Raw genomic sequence first — 19,481 nt, 5'->3', positions numbered from 1 at the left:
TTTGTTAACTGGCAGACAGCAGTGATATGAATATGTAGGTCAAAGTTTGGTGTTGAGGAAAGGCTTTCCAGTGGGACAATAGCATCAGTATTTGGGGAAAGCCAGAGATGTAGCATTGGACCTGAACCATACTGGTTCTAGAACCAGTGTTCTAGAAAATTGTATTCTTGAGGAAGTAAAGTGATCTTTAAATTAAATGATTAAGGGATAGAATCAAGGTGGAAGAATAAAATAATATTGTGGGAAATGAAGGTAAGAGAATAGCAGGAAGGAGCAGAGAGATCAAACCCAAGAATAGACTAACAATCAAGGCTACATGTGATAAAGATGACAGAAAGATAAAATTAAAGGCTTTATATCTGAATGCATATAGTAACAAAGCATGCAAACTGGTAGTTCATATCAAAGTAAATCAATTTGATCTGACAGCAATTACAGAGACACAGCTTCAGGACGACAAGGATTGACTCCTGAATATTGAGGGGTATATAACACTCAAGAAGGATAGGAAGCTATGTAACGACGTAAGGGTAGCGCTGTTAAATTCAAGATGGTTTTGATACAATGGTTAGAGTTGCCATTCATTTAGGAGATCAACGTATAAATTAGTTTGGTTGGGAATGAGGAATGGCAAGTGAAAGACGCCACTAATAAAGGTGTTCTACAAGCTGTCCAATAGTAATGAAAATCTAGAACAAAGTATGCAAAAGAAAACAAGTGCTTATAATAGACGTAATTAGTTATAAGTGATTTTAATCTATGTATATCAGAAATATGCGATTAGCAGTAACAGCCTGGATAAAAAGTTCATAGAAACATAGTTTCATAACACAGAACCAAAAGCTTATACTAGACTTGGGATCATATATGTCACAGGATTAATAAATAATCTCATACTAAAGGCACCTAGTTAGCAGGGATTGGGGTTATGCTGCTGTTCCCACCTTCGGCCCCAGACACATCGCAAACAAAGTGAACTCACCCCCTCCCCACCTACTGACTCAAGCACAGTGGGCCCCCAAGAACTCCAGATCCTAGTTACTGGGCTTTGATGTATCCCCTGTATCAGGCTGTGGCAGCAAACACAATACTGCAATTTACATTCCCGTTTGAGAGGGAAGAGAGATGTTCTAAGCGATAGATAATGTTAACTTTTTGACATGAATTCATGATAACAAGCCATTTTACTAGGCTATGGGATGGATCAATAGAGAAGCAGTGGCAAGCAACTAAGAGATATTTCAGAATACACAGAATAGGAAAATTCTTACTATGAAGAAAAGTTCTTAGGGGAAGACCCACTATCTATAGTTAATCAAACATGTTAAGGAAAGCATTAAACTTAAGGAGAAAGCACAGGATTATATAAAGATGAATGAAAGGTTAGAATATAAAAAAATAACAGAGATGAAGTCAAAGATTAATCAGGAAAAATAAGAGTATGACAGGAAACAAGCTATATTGATAAACGTGCAAATGGATAGCAAGAATTCTACAGCTATTTAAAAAGGAAAAGACTAATTTAAGTCAGTGTTAGTCCTCTAGGGGTGAGAATGGGGAGTTTGTAGTAGATAATAAGGAACTGGAGGATACAATGCATAAATATTTTGTTTCGGTCCTTAAAATAGAGGATACAAAACCATCCCTATAGTACCTATATATCAGGAGGTTGAAGAAGGGAAGAGTTCAGTGAAGTTATAAACATTCAGGAGGCGGTACTCAGTAATCTGATGGAGTTTTGTGTTGATAAATCTCTGGATCCTGTTGGACTTCAACAATAGGGTTATGTTTAAAGAAATGGATGATGAGGTAGCAAATGTGTTTGTGTTAATTTTTCTAAACTTGTTAGATTCTGTTGTGGAATAGTTATTAGATCATTAGGAGTTTATGGCTAGGCACTTAGGAAAAACCCAAAGTAATTGGGGAGTGTCAGCATGGTTTTGTGAAAAGGTAATCATGTTTAACCAAGTTATTGGAGTTTTTTTTTGATGGAGTAACATATGCTATAGATAACAATGGATCTGTTGATTCATCATTGTCTGATTTCCAGACCGTATTTGACAAGGTACCACATAAAACGTGATTACGTAAAGTAGAAACTTATGGTTTGGCTGCTGGCAGGAAGCAGCATATACATAAATGAGTCCTTTCCATTGTTGGCATGATACGACGAGTGGACTCCTGCAGGGGTCTGTGCTGGGGCTTTTTTTTATAATTTATGTCAATGCCTTAAAGGTGTAAGAGAAGGCACAGCACCTCAATTTGCTGATGACACAAAGATAGATAGGAAGGTGTGTGAAGAATGCATCAAGAGAGCATAGACAGATCAGATATGTTACTGAGTAGGCAAAAATCTGGCAGCTGGAGTTTATTATGGGAAAATATGAAATTATTCATATTGTTGACAGAAATTATAAGAAGGCAGATTATTACTTCTACTTCTTTCTTCTACTTCTGCTCATAATCCATATTTTCATATTAATCATACCCTTTGGTTGACATCCACTGGCTGTGTTATTCCTATAAAAGTAACCAGTACACCTCCCTGAATTAAATTTTATCTGCCACTTGTCTGTCTAATTCATCAACTATCAATTTCTTTTTGAAGTTTAACATTTCTCTCCTCAAAATTCACTGAACTTTCAAGTTTCTTGTTGTCTGCAAATCTTTAAATTGTGCCTGTACACCAAAGTCTAATTAATATATATCTGAAAGGGCAAATATCTCAGTATCAATCCCTGGTGAACTCCACTTCAACTCTTCCTGCAGTCTGACGTCCAAATCAAGCTAAAAACTTTAAATTCCATATGACTTTTATTTGGCAAGATTTAGTCCAGTTGCAAAATAAACTTGAGGAAAACATTTATGCTAAATTCACCAGAGGAGTTAATCGTGATGTTCTATGAGAATTCCCAGCTCGGCGAACAGAACCACAACAATGAGCACCCGAGCTACAAATCTTCTCCCAAATTTTGAGGAGTTAATCGAGTTAAGAGAATTTTTTTTTCTTTGGTATGTTTGATACAAAGTACCACTGGATAGTTTTATCTTAAGCGATTGGTAAATTAACCACGGAACTTCATGGGGGTCTTAGGGTGTTAAAAGCTTGCTTTTGAATTAATAAGAATCTCCTGCAATAGACTTGCCTGACCACAGACATGTTAGTTACAGCTAACCCTGAGATTTGAGAGTGCCTTTACTGGTGTAAGCACCTAACGTTTGTGAGGAATATTCTTTTTTGGTAGCCTGGATTTCACGGTCATCAGCCAAAGAATATCCTATCCTTCACCTCACTGACAGCCACACACAAAATCTTTTAAGTCTTTGATCATAGATGTGCTCAAATCCAGGCTGATTATGCAGCATATTCCGCTAACCACCACTAGGCCCACCCCAACCCCCACCAACCCTGGTACCTTGTAGTATATTCCATCCCACCCCCACCACCAGTTTTAAAGGAAGTCTTAATACAAAATGGAAAATTGAGCATGTTAACAAGTCAATTGACTGGAATAATGTGCCGCTCTGTGACAGCTATTGAGTGATTAATAATATACTCCATGCCTCAATGATTGGTATGGGCAGGAGGCAAGAGATTCAAAAATATTTTGGTCAATTTTGTTGTAAAGGTGGGAAAAAAAGGTGTGCTTTTTTGGGATGCCTTGGATGCATCTGAAACACCCCCTCTGCGAGATGTTGCCCCCTCTCTCTGTTTCTCCTCACCTACTCTTCAAAACCCAATTATTCACTCACCTTGCTTTTCATTCTCAGGGTCCCCAATCACTTCCCACCCAAATCATAGGACTCACCTGATTTTGCTGGCCATATCCTCCTCACCCCAGAGTCGACTTGCAGTCTATTACTCAGATCTGATGTTGCAGTGATTGCTGGATTATTTGGGTCATCAGCGATCCAGTTAAAGTATCAATGAATTCACAGTAAAAAATGTTATTCTTAAGGCCAGCTTGACTTGTAAACAAGTTCTTGAAACTCTAAAATATAGACTTGACAAATTTTACTGCCATGGTTTCTGCTGGGAAAGGATTCCCATCAATCACAGTTGTGCTGCACACTTAAAGGAGAGACAGTATTCCAAACAAATCACAAAACCTTGTTGTGACCCAAAGCAGCTAAGACTACATACAATGACCAACTAAAAGGTAGGCACGGAAGTAAATTTTGGGGTATTTGAATTGCAGCCTAAGTAAACCTTTTAGAAAAGAATTTAATTTCTAAAAATGCCTTCATTGCTGCAAAAATCAGGGATGTCTTATACTAAAGATTATAAATATGCATTTTTAAGCTACTTTGATGTAAATCTGGGTCCATCATATCTCAAGAAGTCAAAACACGTATACATAACAGTCATTTATAAAAGAACATGAAAATAATTTGCTAAAGGTTTGAACAAAATACAGAAAAGCAATGACCTTACTGAGTAGCCCAGACAATGCATTATGTTAATCAACCTTTTCAATTGTGAGAAGAGGTACAGCCCCATGAATATTTTGGCTCTACCTGGTATGATCTTTCTTAGATAACAGCATGCAACTGTCTGAATCCACTTCCTGCTAACACCAATTAATTAGTATCAATTCTATCAAAGTGAATGAAGCTCAAGGAGTGGAGTATACAATAGCCAGTCTGCAATACTGCCTGCATCGTGCCAATATCAGAGATATGTTTCTACTTTATTGCTTTACGTCGGTAGAAGAGGATTTTGAATTTGATTTTGATATGTCACTATACATTTTTGAACTGCATTAAAGGTTCAATTTAAATTAATATGCAGCAAGTACATTTAAAAGTAACCAGCAGTTACTTGGAGTGTTTTAATGTCATGTACCAAATTCTGTTTTGCACTAAACTGTTTAACAACCATGACATGGGTTGGCACATTATTGTCTACACATAAACAGCATTCAGTACCAACCAAATTTTCAAACATGATTTTTCCTACTCTTTAATTCAGGCAACACCAACAAGCTAAAGAAAGGCAAGATAGTTAGTAATCACATTTGCAAAATCGATAAGTATTCTTTGGTAAATCAGAATGTGTCAGTTATTAAATGCTGCTGATAAGGGAATTAACAGCTTAAAAACAGCTGTGTACCACCTTCAAAGAACTTACAAGTGATGGGCTCAAGGGACAGATATACCACATCTCTTTAGTTGTTTCTCTGTATGTACACATGCTGATAATGTTATCATAAAACAATATATTTCATGGTTTGGATCTATCACTGCGGTGTTTTCTTGAAGTAATTAAATACTTAAAAGAAAGCAAAATTATACAAGTTACAGCCATATGTTCTTTGTGAAAATCATATTACAAATTTCATTGAAACAAAGCAATCTTTATCAATCAAAGAACAGATGGGGCCAAAGTGTTTGCGAATCACATCCATGAATAATTGCGCAGGTTTTGCAACACATTCATTTGGCACGGCTATTTGGATTTTTCTATTGTTCCTGCAATGCATTTTGACAATTCCCATAAGACATGAAATCAATGTCCTACTTCAACAGATGAAGATTAAGGTAATAGATTTTCCCCTTGAAACACAAGGCAGCATGGATGTTACAAACCAATTTGATATAATGCGAATTTAGAAGAAACACATAATAATCTGGCTCCTCAGAGATTGCTCATAATCAAAGCATTCCTTCTAAAGTTTTCTTCTAGAGCTTTAAGGTTTAACAGTAGTCGATTTTGGAAATTTAGAATTCATTTATCCGTTTTGTTTTTCTAATGTGTTTAAAATCCACTATTGCAGCTCAGCTTCATTAGGACCGATTCTGTGCTGCTCTGAACAGTTGAAAATGAGAACCAACCAGATGTCAAAGCTGCCTTTTATGCTGCACAGTTTCATCATTTAAAGTTGCAAGTGGTCAACTCCATCAATCATGGACTAAATTAGGAACTGTCAGAATTAGCCATTACAGGCATGGAATCAAACAGGAATTTACTGACTGAACAACGGTGATCTTATAGAGGAAATATAAAATAGTTACGACAAATAATATTTCTGCACCTAAATTAGTTGTAACATGCAATTGCTACAGAATGATTTTAGTTTGCACGCATCATAGTTTGTTGAACTTAGATTCAATTAAACATGCACTTACACTTTCTCTTCACTGCATTACCTGATTTCCACCAGAGTTTTTCACATCTTTCATATTGATGTCATTCTTTTTCCCCTTGCCCTTTTCCTTCTTGTTTTTCTTCTTTTTACAGCAGCATTTCTTGCAGATACAGAGGCAACAGGTGAGAAGAAGCAGGCCACTGACAATAGCTATGGCGATCAAAGCCCAAGGAGGCACTGGCAAATGGATTTGAAAAATCAGTTATCTGGCATCAATTATATTAGATTAGATTAGATTAGATTACTTACAGTGTGGAAACAGGCCCTTCGGCCCAACAAGTCCACACCGCCCCGCCGAAGCGCAACCCACCCATACCCCTACATCTACCCCTTACCTAACACTACGGGCAATTTAGCATGGCCAATTCACCTAACCTGCACATCTTTGGACTGTGGGAGGAAACCGGAGCACCCGGAGGAAACCCACGCAGACACGGGGAGAATGTGCAAACTCCACACAGTCAGTCGCCTGAGGCAGGAATTGAACCCAGGTCTCTGGCGCTGTGAGGCAGCAGTGCTAACCACTGTGCCACCGTGCCTGCCCTATGTTAGAATGTATAGCTTTCTGGTGGTATAGTTAAGGGAAACATCTTTACTTGGTGAACTAGGCCATAATGCTCACTGTGGTTAAACACTTCCAGCGGAGCAAGTGGTCTACACTCAATATTTAGCCCAATTCCATGCCAAAAGCTAAAAGCTTGAAGACCTCTTAAAACTGACCTCCTTACAACATCAAGGAGTGATGTTACAGAGACCAGTCATACTTGTCATGCAGAAGATGGCCATTGGCTGACATTAACAATGCCACTAGCATAACCGAGAGCTGGCTGTGTCAGGGAGGAGCAAGAGCAGAATGAGTCAAAAATGTGGAAAGAGAGCAAGACTGGGTGTTTGGTTGTTGCCCAAGTTTTGATGGCATAGTTCAGGGATAATTCCTGCTCTAATTGCCTTTGCATCAGGTTAGTAAATATTGTCCCTCCTGAAAGCAGCCTTTAGTGGTCCCTTTGAAAGCATCAGTTTGACTGCTGTGTGTCCTGTTCTTTGATGCAAGGCATCAAACAATTTTGAGAAGCTGCTGGAAATTGGCACTTCACTGATGCCTATGGAATACTGTATGTATGTTGGATGGCAATAAGATCATATATCTGGTGTGAAAGGAATATACACATATTGTACTGGATCCCTCAGCACTCATCTGTGAGAATGGGGCCTGAATGATTATTCAAATCTAAATGGAATACTATTAACTTTAAGAAGTCAATGAAATCTACTAAAACACATGGCCTTTCTACATTCTAACACTGATTTAGGGACTTAATATTATTGTCATAATACTTTCAACAAACCAAAATCTAATTTTCCATATGAATTTTCTTCTTTTTTGCTAAAATACATCACTGGCCCTCTCTTTCCCCTCCTCTTCTTCTTCAAATTATGTTTATTCTGGAAAGCTTTTGAAGTGTCAGTGGATGTGGCTAAGTATTTGACCAAATGCAGGCTTTTAACCTGGAGGAGCTTGAAATAAAACTAAGAGCAAATGGATTCAAGTAAAAACAGGATCTGTGTGACAAAAAAAACACCATCTCATAATTTGACAGAGAACATACTCACATGGAATTTTCTGCAGTTCATTCATGAATTTCTCTTTCAGCTTCTCAAAGACATCATTTTTCCCTTCTCCAATGCCTCCAGCCTCTGTTGAGTTATCTCCAGTGTCAGCTGGCATCATGGTAGTTGCAGCAATAGGTGCCACCACAGCCTGTGGATTGGTTGCCCGAGACTTCATCTTGAAAAGAGCTGGTGGGAGAAAAAGAACAATTTTTTTCAGTATTCAGGAAAATATACATTTCAGTCATGAGTTGTTATAACTAATAAATTCTTTCTGACTTCTTTATTACTCTTTGTGAATGATGCATTGACACTTTGTTAGACTCATTTATTATTCAAAACAAAAAGAAAAATTAATGCTGACTCAAAGTGGCAATTGAGTATTCTACTGGAATGAAGTCATATTAATCAATGAAGCAGAGAAGTTGTATACAGTGGAAAGCTGCTAATATTGTTCTGCACACCATGAAGCAAATGCATCTGTCATTACTAATGTGATTTCAACTGTAAATCTGAAAGCAAATATTGTTTTCAAATTAAGATAATAAACCGAAACAAGGTTCCTCACGTTCTTAAATGTTAATTATAAATTATTAAATTGAGCCCTGCCAATATGCAATATTTTCTATAATAATTTCTTCATCTGTCCTTCCTTCCTTCTTCTCCCAGTTGATCTCTTTTCATCTTCTTCCAACAGGAAGGGGAACCGCACAACTTTCACTTTTCTTATTTATTCTGCTTCTTGAACTATCTTGTACTTTATTGAAGATACAAATAGCTCCAAAGCAGAATGAATGTATGGATATCTAGTTTACCTTTTGAATCAAATTTGGAGAGTTAGAATATTAACAATCACCATGCCTTGAGCTAACGACTGTAGATAACTTGGAAAACTTAAAAATTGACTTTGAGTTAAAAATTCCTCAAAATTTCCAGGCCACAGGCAATAGCTATGGTGATCAAAGTCCAAGGTATTTGAAAAACTAGTATCAATTATAGTGTTAGGAAGGATATCTTCCTGATGATATGTTTAATGATCCATTCAATGAAAATATAGTATTTTGACTCTTTGGAACCTGAGTATTGTTGAAAAAATACACATTTTTTAAACGTTTTTCACCTTACACTCAACAGACCAATCACAAAAACACCAATTTAAGGTGAAAGACCAACATTTATACCTTATGAGTACTGATTGCTTGACATTGCCATGAAATACACCAGTTAATGATGATAGAGAGTTAACTGCCAGGCTTTGTTTCATTTTTAACCAGGCAGGTTGACATTGATTTGTTGAGACAATTCTCTGAGAAATGAACTAATGAAGAGATGTGATGTATTTTGTGAAGGTGGAACAGGTGTGGTGTGTATATGTCCTTTCTGTATGCAAAGAACAGGACCCTATCTTTTTATATATATACGTATATATATAGCTTCCAGTACACGCAGGTGCACAACACTGAACCCAACTGGCAGTCATAAATTGGTTGTCAGCATAATTCTTTGCACAATCAGAATTATCAGTACATGTCCAATTGCAAAATCACATTTAATTGTTAGACACTCTTAACAGTTTAGTAAGCACATGCTGGTTGGGTATAGTCAGAACCTTGCTTGTTGCAAACAATGGGAGGGATTTGCTGTTTGATACAATCTGGCAATCTTTGGGATGTGTGACCTACAAAAATGACATCACACTAGCACTGCAACATGTGAACCACATTATTCATCCATTTGATGGACAGAATATCTTTTTGATTTGACAGTAGCGTTCTTTTAGTGGCAAACACCACTTGTGTTGCTATTGCATAGTTGCATGTTGCTCCAACTTTTGTGATCATTTACCTTTGGGTAATCTGAGGTAATTGGGTATTTTTTAATGACCAAACATGATGGATTTAAGTCTGTACATGAGCTTGTGTAATATGTAATAAGAAATAATCTATTCAGGGTACCAATTATCCTATTTGAATATCTATTTCAGCATCAAGTTTAAAACAAAGGCTGGTGGTTCATTGTCAATCATCATTAACTGGTGCAATCTCCTAATAAATGAAACACTTTTCAAAAAAAAAGTCCTAATAATAATCTGCAAGAATGATAGAATGTAAAAAAAATCATGAATATAGTTATAGCAATGGCCAAAATAAAGCAAAAGGTATCAGGACCTGTTAACTATCATCTCCCAGCATCTAAGTATTTCATTGTTTACTCTCAACAGATTTCATAACATTGAAATCAAATTACTTTATTGCACTTATTCCATCTAATTCATGGATGGACAATGATGTGAAACAAAATTCAATGAAATTGGTACTCAAGCATTTCTGTAACAACCCTGATCATAAAAGTGTTGAGATTTAATGCCGTTTATTTATACTTCAATAACTTTTGACTGACAAATAAATTGAAAATGAGATTATATTTCTGAGGAGAATTTGTTTTAATATTGCTTAACGTCTCACCCATTGTTTTATTTGTCATTTAAGAATAAAATGAACACAGCCTATTCCTGTTTATGATTTCCAGAAGAATATATCTCACGGTGGCACAGTGGCACGGTGGCACAGTGGTTAGCACTGCTGCCTCACAGCGCCGGAGACCCGGGTTCAATTCCCGTCTCAGGCGACTGACTGTGTGGAGTTTGCACGTTCTCCCCGTGTCTGCGTGGGTTTCCTCCGGGTGCTCCGGTTTCCTCCCACAGTCCAAAGATGTGCAGGTCAGGTGAATTGGCCATGCTAAATTGCCCGTAGTGTTAGGTAAGGGGTCGATGTAGATGTAGGGGTGCGCGTGGGTACGCTTCGGCGGGGCGGTGTGGACTTGTTGGGCCGAAGGGCCTGTTTCCACACTGTAAGTAATCTAATCTAATCTGAGAGTAAATTATGACATACTGCAAATCACTGGCTTTTTAAAATATTGAATTAATTTCAGATAAAATATCATTCCATCTTCCTCATATGTTGTTTCAGGATTTTTTAAAAACAGGTATGATAGTATCATTAGCAAAACCAGGTACTAGCTTAATTACATCGTGCAGTTTCTGATTGTATCTTCATTGTGCCAAACACTGAGAAAGCATTTTGGCATCTCTTTAGTGCAGGTAGTCTTACTGTCTTTTTAAAGATCTGGCTTTAAGTATGTCGAGATGATTATATGAACTACAGTTTTATAGGGATTCTACTGGTAACTGAGATATAATTTCTTTATTGGACAGTTAAGGGGATCATCCCAGTATTTGGATGTATATTACTAATCCTTCACAATCAAGGTGTTAAATATTTGGTACTCAGTATGTCACAGCATTGTTTAAGCATCATTAACATGTGCTGCATCAGTTCAACAATAAGACTATTACCTTCTCAAGGACAATTCAGAATGGGCAATAAATGCTAACCTTGCTGGAGATGCCCATTACCAAGATTCAGCTTTTAAAAGAAACCTTCTGCATGAGGTGGAAAAATATTCCTTTCATACATTGTAAACAGAATATATAATGAGGACTTATAAAGTTAAATTGAATCAAATTTACTATATTTGTGAAAAGAAGAGCATGTTATGCTCCAGAAGTCTCAACCAGTCACAAGCGGCAATGGCAACTTTTAAGTCCTCAAAACTGGCAACTAACTCACAGATTTATTTTAATTGGAGGTTCAGGTTTGGCTGATGTGGTACAGGTAGTTATTTTTGTTGGCCAGAAAGTTGTGGAGAATTCTTATGACTGAAAATAGTTTACTTAAATAGCAAAACCATTCTAAGACAGCATCAATATTTGGTCCTAGATTATGAAATTTATATTCAAACAGAAATGTGGAAGCTGCCATTTGTACCAATAGTTAGGGATACCAAACGGTCCACGTCATCCTGAAGTCACTAGGAATTATTGTTTAATCTCCTAGTTAACTACTCTGAGCACACCTAGTGCAGAATCAGAGGGCCATTAAAAAATGCTTTAAACACTTTTGTTTATCGATTAGAAAATTATTAGAGTTGGGCATTGGTTTTGGTTAGGTGTTGGAGGTTGTGTGATGAAATGATCAAGAATATATCCACCGTATTCGACAATCCCATGTATTACTGGACAAAACGAGTAACCCCTAAAGATTTTGCATACGTTTTTTCAGATATCCTATTATTAATAGTTAAAGATGTCTGTAACATTACTTTCATTGAAGACCTCATGCAATAGTAAAATCTCTCAAAACAAATGTGTCAGCTTTCCACATACAGAACATTTTTATTCTAGCTACTGGTTTCAGACAATTCATTCCATTTTGTCTGGAACCTTGATTGTCCTGTTTTAACTGGGAGTTGTCACCGTGCAAAACAGTCTCCTGAAAGCTAGAAGTGTTTAGAGTGAAGGGAGATTCCCCAGTCTCCCAACACTCAAGAAAGGGAAAAAAGAAACCCTTGTAACTCTACAGTGCTCATCACATGCTCAGGGTATCCTTAAGCATTTTACAGCCAAGTAAGTGATTTCCATGGGACAGTTGGATGGCATTGATCATTGGGTACCTGATGGAACTGTTTCTAACTCCAAGGGTTAAAAGCATTCCAGAATCTAGGGAAACATTTCCAAAGTAAAAGGTCCTCCACTTAAATGACAGATGAAGAGGAATTTCTTCTCTCATAGTATTTTGCATTCTCTCTCTCAGCTAACTGCTGGCTCATTGAAAACATTCAAGGTGCAGTTAGACAGGCTTTTGATCTAGAAAGAAGTCAAGTCGAGACAGGCAAGAAAATGGAGATAAGATGAGATCAGACTATATTGATGATTATATTGACAGGAGGAGTGGGCTTTAGTGGTCAAGTGAAATATTCCTACTTATATTTCTTAAGATATTCACCACTTAGTCTAACTGTTTTAAAAATCTAGCTTTAAGTATGTCTAAACAATTATATGTACTACAATTTTGTAGAGATCCTACTGGTAACTGAGGTATAATTTCTCCATTGGTCTGTTAAAGGGGATCATCCTAGTATTTGGATGTATATTACCAATCCTTCACAATCAAGGTGTTAAATAACTGGTGCTTAATACATAACAGCATTGTTGGAGCATCATCAACATGTGCTGCATCAGTTCAACAATAGCTCAGTAATGGAATCTGGAGTGATTGAACAGTCACCAAGGACTGGGATTCATCGAAGAACAGAAGTAAGCTCTTCAACCTGGATTCTATCCAGTTATCCAATTAGTTCACAGCTGATACATGTAAACATGTGAATTAGCAACAAAGGAAGGCTATTTGATGCCTGGAGGCTCCTCTGCCATTCGGTAAGTTCAGAGTTGAGCTGATTAATCTACATTCCTATCTATCTCCAATAACCTTTCACCCTCTGTACTCAACAATTATCCCTGGCCTATAAATATTCAAGGATTGTACTTCTGTTGCCTTTGAAAGGAATATTTCACAGGATTCATGACCCTCTGAGAGAAAAAACATGCATTTTCTCTCTCTTGGACGACCTCTTATTTTTAAAACAGTGGCCCCTAGCTCTCGACTCCCCCTGAAATGGAACATTCTTTCCACATCTATCCTGTGAGGACAGTGATTTGTCGGCCAGGAATATTAATTGCATTTTCCTTTCTTCACAGATGCTGTCAAACTTGACTATTTCTATCATTTTGTTTTTACTTCAGATTGCCAACATTTACAGTATTTTGATTGTCCGCTGAAGAAGTAGGTTATTTTTCCTAATGAATTGACTTGCAACAAATTGATTACCATAGTCACTCACTGAGACTTCAGAAACGTAAATGTGCTTGACTAACATAAAATGAATGAAAGTTCCAAAGTCAGCAGTTGAAATATATAACTATATCTACAGAATGTCTGACTTTGCTGAAAGAAATGTTTCTCCTTTTTATTGGCTTAACAACTAGAGATAGTGATTGATATATATATATATATATATCTGGAAAATGTAAATTCAAATAGAGAGTGGAATAACAGAGTACAGTATGGATTTGTATTTATCTATTTTGAAGTATTCAAAGATTTCCGAAGTGATTAACTGTTTTCTTTCACAGTATGTATCTCCAATTTATATATCTGTTGGTTTGTAATGTTTTACTTGTAACTTCTTATTTTGTGGGGATTCACAATGAAGGATTTTACTGCAAATAAAACAGACAATGAAAAGATTATAATCCATAATGAAACTGAAATTGAATCAAAAATTGCATGATGAAGTCTCCACATTGTCAAACATAGAATTATGAGATTCACTCACAGCTCACTGTGGGAATTAATATAATTTCACAAGAGGATTGTGAATATTGTAGTAACTGAAGAGGTTTACCACTCCTGTGAACAGAAATTAATAAGTAAAACTACTGTGTGGGTGAAACGAATCAGGAAAATGCCAGATTCGTTCTCTGATCTGACTGAAGTAACCTGTTGCAATCAGTGTAATGATTGGCCTCAGCATTTCTGGTCAAGAACAGGGGAAAGGTCAGTTAGAGTTCATGTTCCAGTTTGCTATCCATTGAAGATCTTCTGGAACATAATAGAAATAAAAGAAGAGTGAAAACAGTGTGTCTGTGTTAAATGCTATTGTCTGGAAATGCATGCACTTGGCATATAAGTGAAACATGATTCTCAGATGAGGTACATGCAGCCAAAATGAAACTATAATCCACTAGATGGCAATTTCTTGAAAACAGGAGAGGGAGAAAGCCAGTAGAAAAGAAGGAATAAGAACCTCATTCTGAACCTTAGACTCGGTGATACACAAAACCTGAGCCTCCCTTTGTTTCACTCCATCTTCCTGATGGTCAACACTGGACCTAGGATTGGTCCTATCTACAGCAACACGACTGAAATGAGTAGTCATTCATTTGGTGAATGGCAGAGTGACAAGTGCTTGTCATACTATGCTGAGGTGCAGTTCAGTGAACATACAATGAAGCCATTCACTGCTGATAATTTTACACAGAGACACTAAGTGTAATACGATTGCTTGTGAAGAATCTAAGCAAAATATTTCAGTTTGCAACAATATTGAGAACAAAAAGAAAAGGAATAATGGACTGATAATTCAAATAAGTCCTTTCGTGGATGGAGAGATCGTAATCCCTGATTATCCAAGGGTTGGTTGACGTGATACAGAGAACAAACTTCGCACTGCCTGAACATTTTAATGACTTTGACACACAGCTCAACATGTCTTATTGACTGGCTGGCTGGCTGCTGCTCAGCAGGAACTCAGATACAGTTTGAATCAGTTGCATCTTGTCTGATCACCTAAAAGGGGAGGTGTATTTTACAATGCAACATCCAGTGAAAAGTATTAGTGAAAGGGAATAGTAACATTATTAGTGGAACAAAGAGTCAGAGGGAGGGATGCCAGGTGCTCCTAGGCACTGCTAGAGCAAGATCAACATGTCTTCAGATCTCCAATTGCATAATAAAAACATGCAGCAAGCAAGATGTTATTTTCCAGTACTTCAGAGTGAGACACCTCTCCTTTGTGACCTTTGGGAAGAGTTCATCAATGCCCGGCTTTGATTGCGATTGGGAGAATATAGTCCAGGGCATGGAGGATGATCAAGAGGCTCCAAGCTGACATTGTAATGGGCATGGAGCAAGGAGGCTGGCCAGTGGTTGCATGTTAAATGTGAGTGGTGAAGCAAAAGACTCCCGGCCATGAGGGGAAGCCAAGTGCAGTGAAGCCCAGCTTGGGCTTGAGTTGAAGCCCAGTGTGGATCCTGTCTGCTTTTATCTTCTTCTCCCTTTCTCTACTTTAGACAGACTGTCATGCTGAACTTTTAACTTCATTTCTTTATTTATCTAACATATACCTAAGACTTTGTACCTAGGCACATTTCTACCTCAGAAGGCATTGCAAATGGTGACTTTGTACACTTTTCACTGCTTGCATGTACCCCTGTACTTGAGTACATGTGAGGGTCTAGAATCAGACCATATAGTTTCAGGATAAAACAGCACTAAATAAAGACTGAGATGAGGGGGAATTTCTTCTTTTGGGGTTTGTGTTTTTTGGAACTCCTTGCTATGGAGAGCTTCGGGGGCAGAGTCCCTGTGTCTAGTTAAGGCTGAGATAGCTTGATTCCCTGACTGATCAAGCATTATTGGTTGCAGAGAAAACAAAGGAGGGTGGATCTTAGGACTGTCAGATCTGCCATGATCCATTTGGAGAGTCCAAATGGCTTACTACTATTCCTATGGTTTTATAGTCTTATTATCCTCTGATACACACATGGGATGCCCACGGTACCACATCGGCGTCCATCTGGGCTATGCCAGAAGATGGTGGCAGTAGAATAGCTGGCATTTTCACCTCTCCAGGCTTCTGTTGTCTTTGGTGATATGATGCGTTGCAATTTTGTAGCTTTAGTTTCAAGCTGGGTCTCAATTACAGGATCAAAAGAATAGGAGTTTATTAGCTTTACTCGAATACTGCAGATTATAACTCTGTGGTATACTATGAGATTTGAACATGGAAAATTTATGGAAGTAATCTTGAGAAGGAGTTTGAACAGTGGTTGCAATTATTTTGGAAGTTTATAGTGCTGACAAATCAAAACAATAAATTAAACAAATTATCCCATATAGATAAATTAAAGAGAGTTCTGACTGAGTAGCTATTGTACCCTAGCGATGGCAAAAAATGCTCATTTTTAATTGCTGTAAGCTTTATTAGATAGAAGATGGATATTTAATAATCTTAGGCACAAGAACAATATTGCAGACTGGACATTGTTGTTCAATGATCCTAAATTAATTAATCCCAACCTCATTAAAAGGCATTTAATTCAATCAGTTCTCTTTTCTGCCAGCAGCTACATCTTGACTTTCACCTTTCTACAAAACTTTTACTTTTCTTTTAAATATGAGAATTCAGTATGGCACAGATACAAATAGTTGGATCAGAAAAAAAGGTATAGTGCATAAAAATTATATGAAGTTTTCTTCATTTCAGGAAGATCAACAATGAAACATCAAGTCATATTATACAATCTAAACAATTCCTATTGTTTTCAGTAAGTAAATTCCTACTCAACAGTATTAATTACTCTAATATGAAAGAAAAACGTGCAGCTATATACTATCTATTGGAACCTCAGGATGTCCTAAAGTGTTTCCAAGCCAATGAGATGCATGGAATGTAGCTATTGGGCTGGGATTGTACAGCTGGCTGAAGTCACTGTATTGCAGTCAAAAGCAGAAAGTGACCTCACTTTGATTTGGTCAGTGAGATGGCTGGCAAGGGTGGAGTCATTAGTTACAGGTGGTACCATTGTTACAGGGAGGCACACAGGCAAATTGCTGTTAATGGGCAGATGCCTCTGTGGGACATGGAGTGTTCAAAATAAATGTCACGTCGCCCTCCCTGAGCCTGCTCGTTTCATTAGGCCCAGCTAACACAAAGAATATTCCCAGAGGCAGAAAGTGATCCCCAATTGGCCACTTGCATGGCTTAATTGGGCTACCAGAGAATGGCTCATCTGACAACTCTCCTATTGTGAGCAAAATAGCATGGCAGCATGATGATGTTGAGCACTCTAACCCACCCAAAAGTCTTCCTGTGCCATTTTGTTTGCCTTAGCCCTGTCTTAGATAGCTTCTACATGTCTGCTCACTGTTTTCAGACAGAGATACAAGCATAGTTAGATCCCTGTGCATAGTTAGGTCCCTCAAAGAGCAATGAGATAAACAATCAAGTGTTTTTAACGGTGTTGCTTGAGTGACAAATGTTGACTAGGACATCAGGAGAATTCCCTGGTCTTTTCCAGAGAGTATCAGGGAAGAGTACTTTTACATCTACTTGAGAAGGCAGACAGGACCCACGTATACATGGCCTCACCGTAAAAGCTAGTATCTCTCATAATGAGCTCTGTTTCAGTATTGCATTAAAATGTCAGCTTAGATGTGTTCAGGTCTCTCAAGTGGGACTTGAATTCACAAACTTGAAATTAGGAAAGACTGGAAAAACCATAGGTGCTGTGTGCACATGACCGATATGTCTATTTAGTTCAGATATCACACTGGGAGGATTAAATGATTCCTAAGAACACTCTTGTATTAAAATCACTATTTCTTCTATTTGCTGCTCTGGTGGGTTGTTCGCTGTAACTGTCAATAATTGCTGTCTTTTCAGACAATACCTTTAGCTTCCAATATTGTCAATGTAGCTTAATTGCCTGAAGTGCATGTTCTTCCATTTGTGATTTTATGTTTCTGTTCTTCTGCCTTTCTGAAACTAAAATCATTAGTTGCCATTTGTAATTATGCATTTCTGTTCTTGTCCTCTTCATTTTCAGGTTATTTTCTCTTTATTTCCTTTACATCTCGCAACACTAGACGCTGGATAATCTCTGGCAGGGGCTCCCTTGGAAATAAATACATGAAATAGGAGCAGTGTAGGCCGTTTGTCCCCTCGAGCCTGGTCCACCACGGAATAATGGGAATAAATCCTCCCACAGTTTGGCTGTTTCATTTACGTAGAATTTCATGGAAGATTCCCTCCATGAGGCCTCATAAGTTTACTCATATAATTGTCCCAAACACACCTCATTAATGACTTATTATATCTATCTATGTGGCACCCCTCTTGTCTGATGCAAGATGGATTCCCCCATTTGCTGTCACTGGAAGTACCAGGATATCCTGGGATCCCTGAAACCAACTCACCTTTAAAAAGGCTGTTGTGCACCCAGTCAGGCATTGACAGTCTCAAATGCCCTTCAGGTTTGTGATAATTGTCCTGAATGTAACAGATTAAGGGGAAATCGGCACCCCATTTTATAAACAGGGTGTCCTGATGGGCTGGAGTTGTGCAGAGGAGGACCACCGCTTTTCCCCAAAACTATCAGAGGAGGCCACAACGCCAGACCCCGCCATCTTGTTCAGAGGTTGCCACTTGGTTCAGCACAGAGTCAACTGTTTGGAGGAATGTGCAGATCTGCTGAAGGAAAGTCATTAGTGTTCTTCACTCCACCAGAGTAAGGGCTAACATATTCTGTCTACTACTGTACACTCCTTATCTCTGCTACTGCTCCCACCTCCCAACAAAACTTATTTATATCAATCTCACTGTTGCTTACAACATCTTGCCTCAATACACTCTCACCCATTCCAACTAAACTACTAACTGTGCATGGTTTCTGCATCTCTTATCCATTCAGGACAATTCACTACCATTCCCCCCAACTACACAAGTAACAATAGCTTTCATCTCACTCCATCCTTCCTTTTCTCCCATAACAAGAGAAGATAGTCTATAATAGATCAGAAAGAGCCACAATAGGTGATGAGGCACATGACATTGAGTCCCTCACCTGCTAGGAGACAGGATCCTGATCCTGACCATTCCAAGCAGCTGACTGTGCTTGAGCCCTTGGAATGATTGTAGATGCTAGCTTTGACTACTGTGCTTGGACCCCATGCCTGAGAGCTGTCTCCCTTGACCTGACTGTGGTCTATTTCCTTTCATCTTTGACATGTGGATGTCTGTTTGTCACAATGCAATGTACTTGCTGCCTATGTGGTTTACACATGGTGTATCTGTGATAGCATTCTGTTGTATAACTAAATGCCCGTGGATAACAAATGACCAACATGGCAAGTTACCTGGCTCGGAGTCTGCATTAAACTGCAAACAAGACAGAAACATTGAGAGTCTTTAAAGTGAGGCTGAGGAGGCAAAGCACTGAAATACAAGACAAGATGAGACAGGAATGCTGTGAGCATCCAGGTA

At 38.0% G+C, this 19,481-nt stretch overlaps 1 protein-coding gene across 4 annotated transcripts in view; it reads right to left on the bottom strand.

The window, feature by feature from the left end:
* The window catches only part of LOC140467147 (synaptotagmin-B), a 663,372-nt gene that overhangs the window by 129,009 nt on the left and 514,882 nt on the right, over positions 1 to 19,481 (bottom strand). For all 4 annotated transcript variants that reach the window (XM_072563238.1, XM_072563236.1, XM_072563237.1 and 1 more), the window contains 2 exons: positions 7,761 to 7,946; positions 6,151 to 6,326 (listed from right to left, as the gene is read on the bottom strand). In XM_072563238.1, coding sequence (XP_072419339.1) covers positions 6,151 to 6,326; positions 7,761 to 7,946 — 362 coding nt within the window. The remainder of the gene's footprint in view (positions 1 to 6,150; positions 6,327 to 7,760; positions 7,947 to 19,481) is intronic.

The sequence above is a fragment of the Chiloscyllium punctatum genome, chromosome 45 (assembly GCF_047496795.1).
Source record: "Chiloscyllium punctatum isolate Juve2018m chromosome 45, sChiPun1.3, whole genome shotgun sequence".
NCBI lineage: Eukaryota > Metazoa > Chordata > Chondrichthyes > Orectolobiformes > Hemiscylliidae > Chiloscyllium > Chiloscyllium punctatum.
This window is presented reverse-complemented; position numbering and strand designations above follow the sequence as displayed.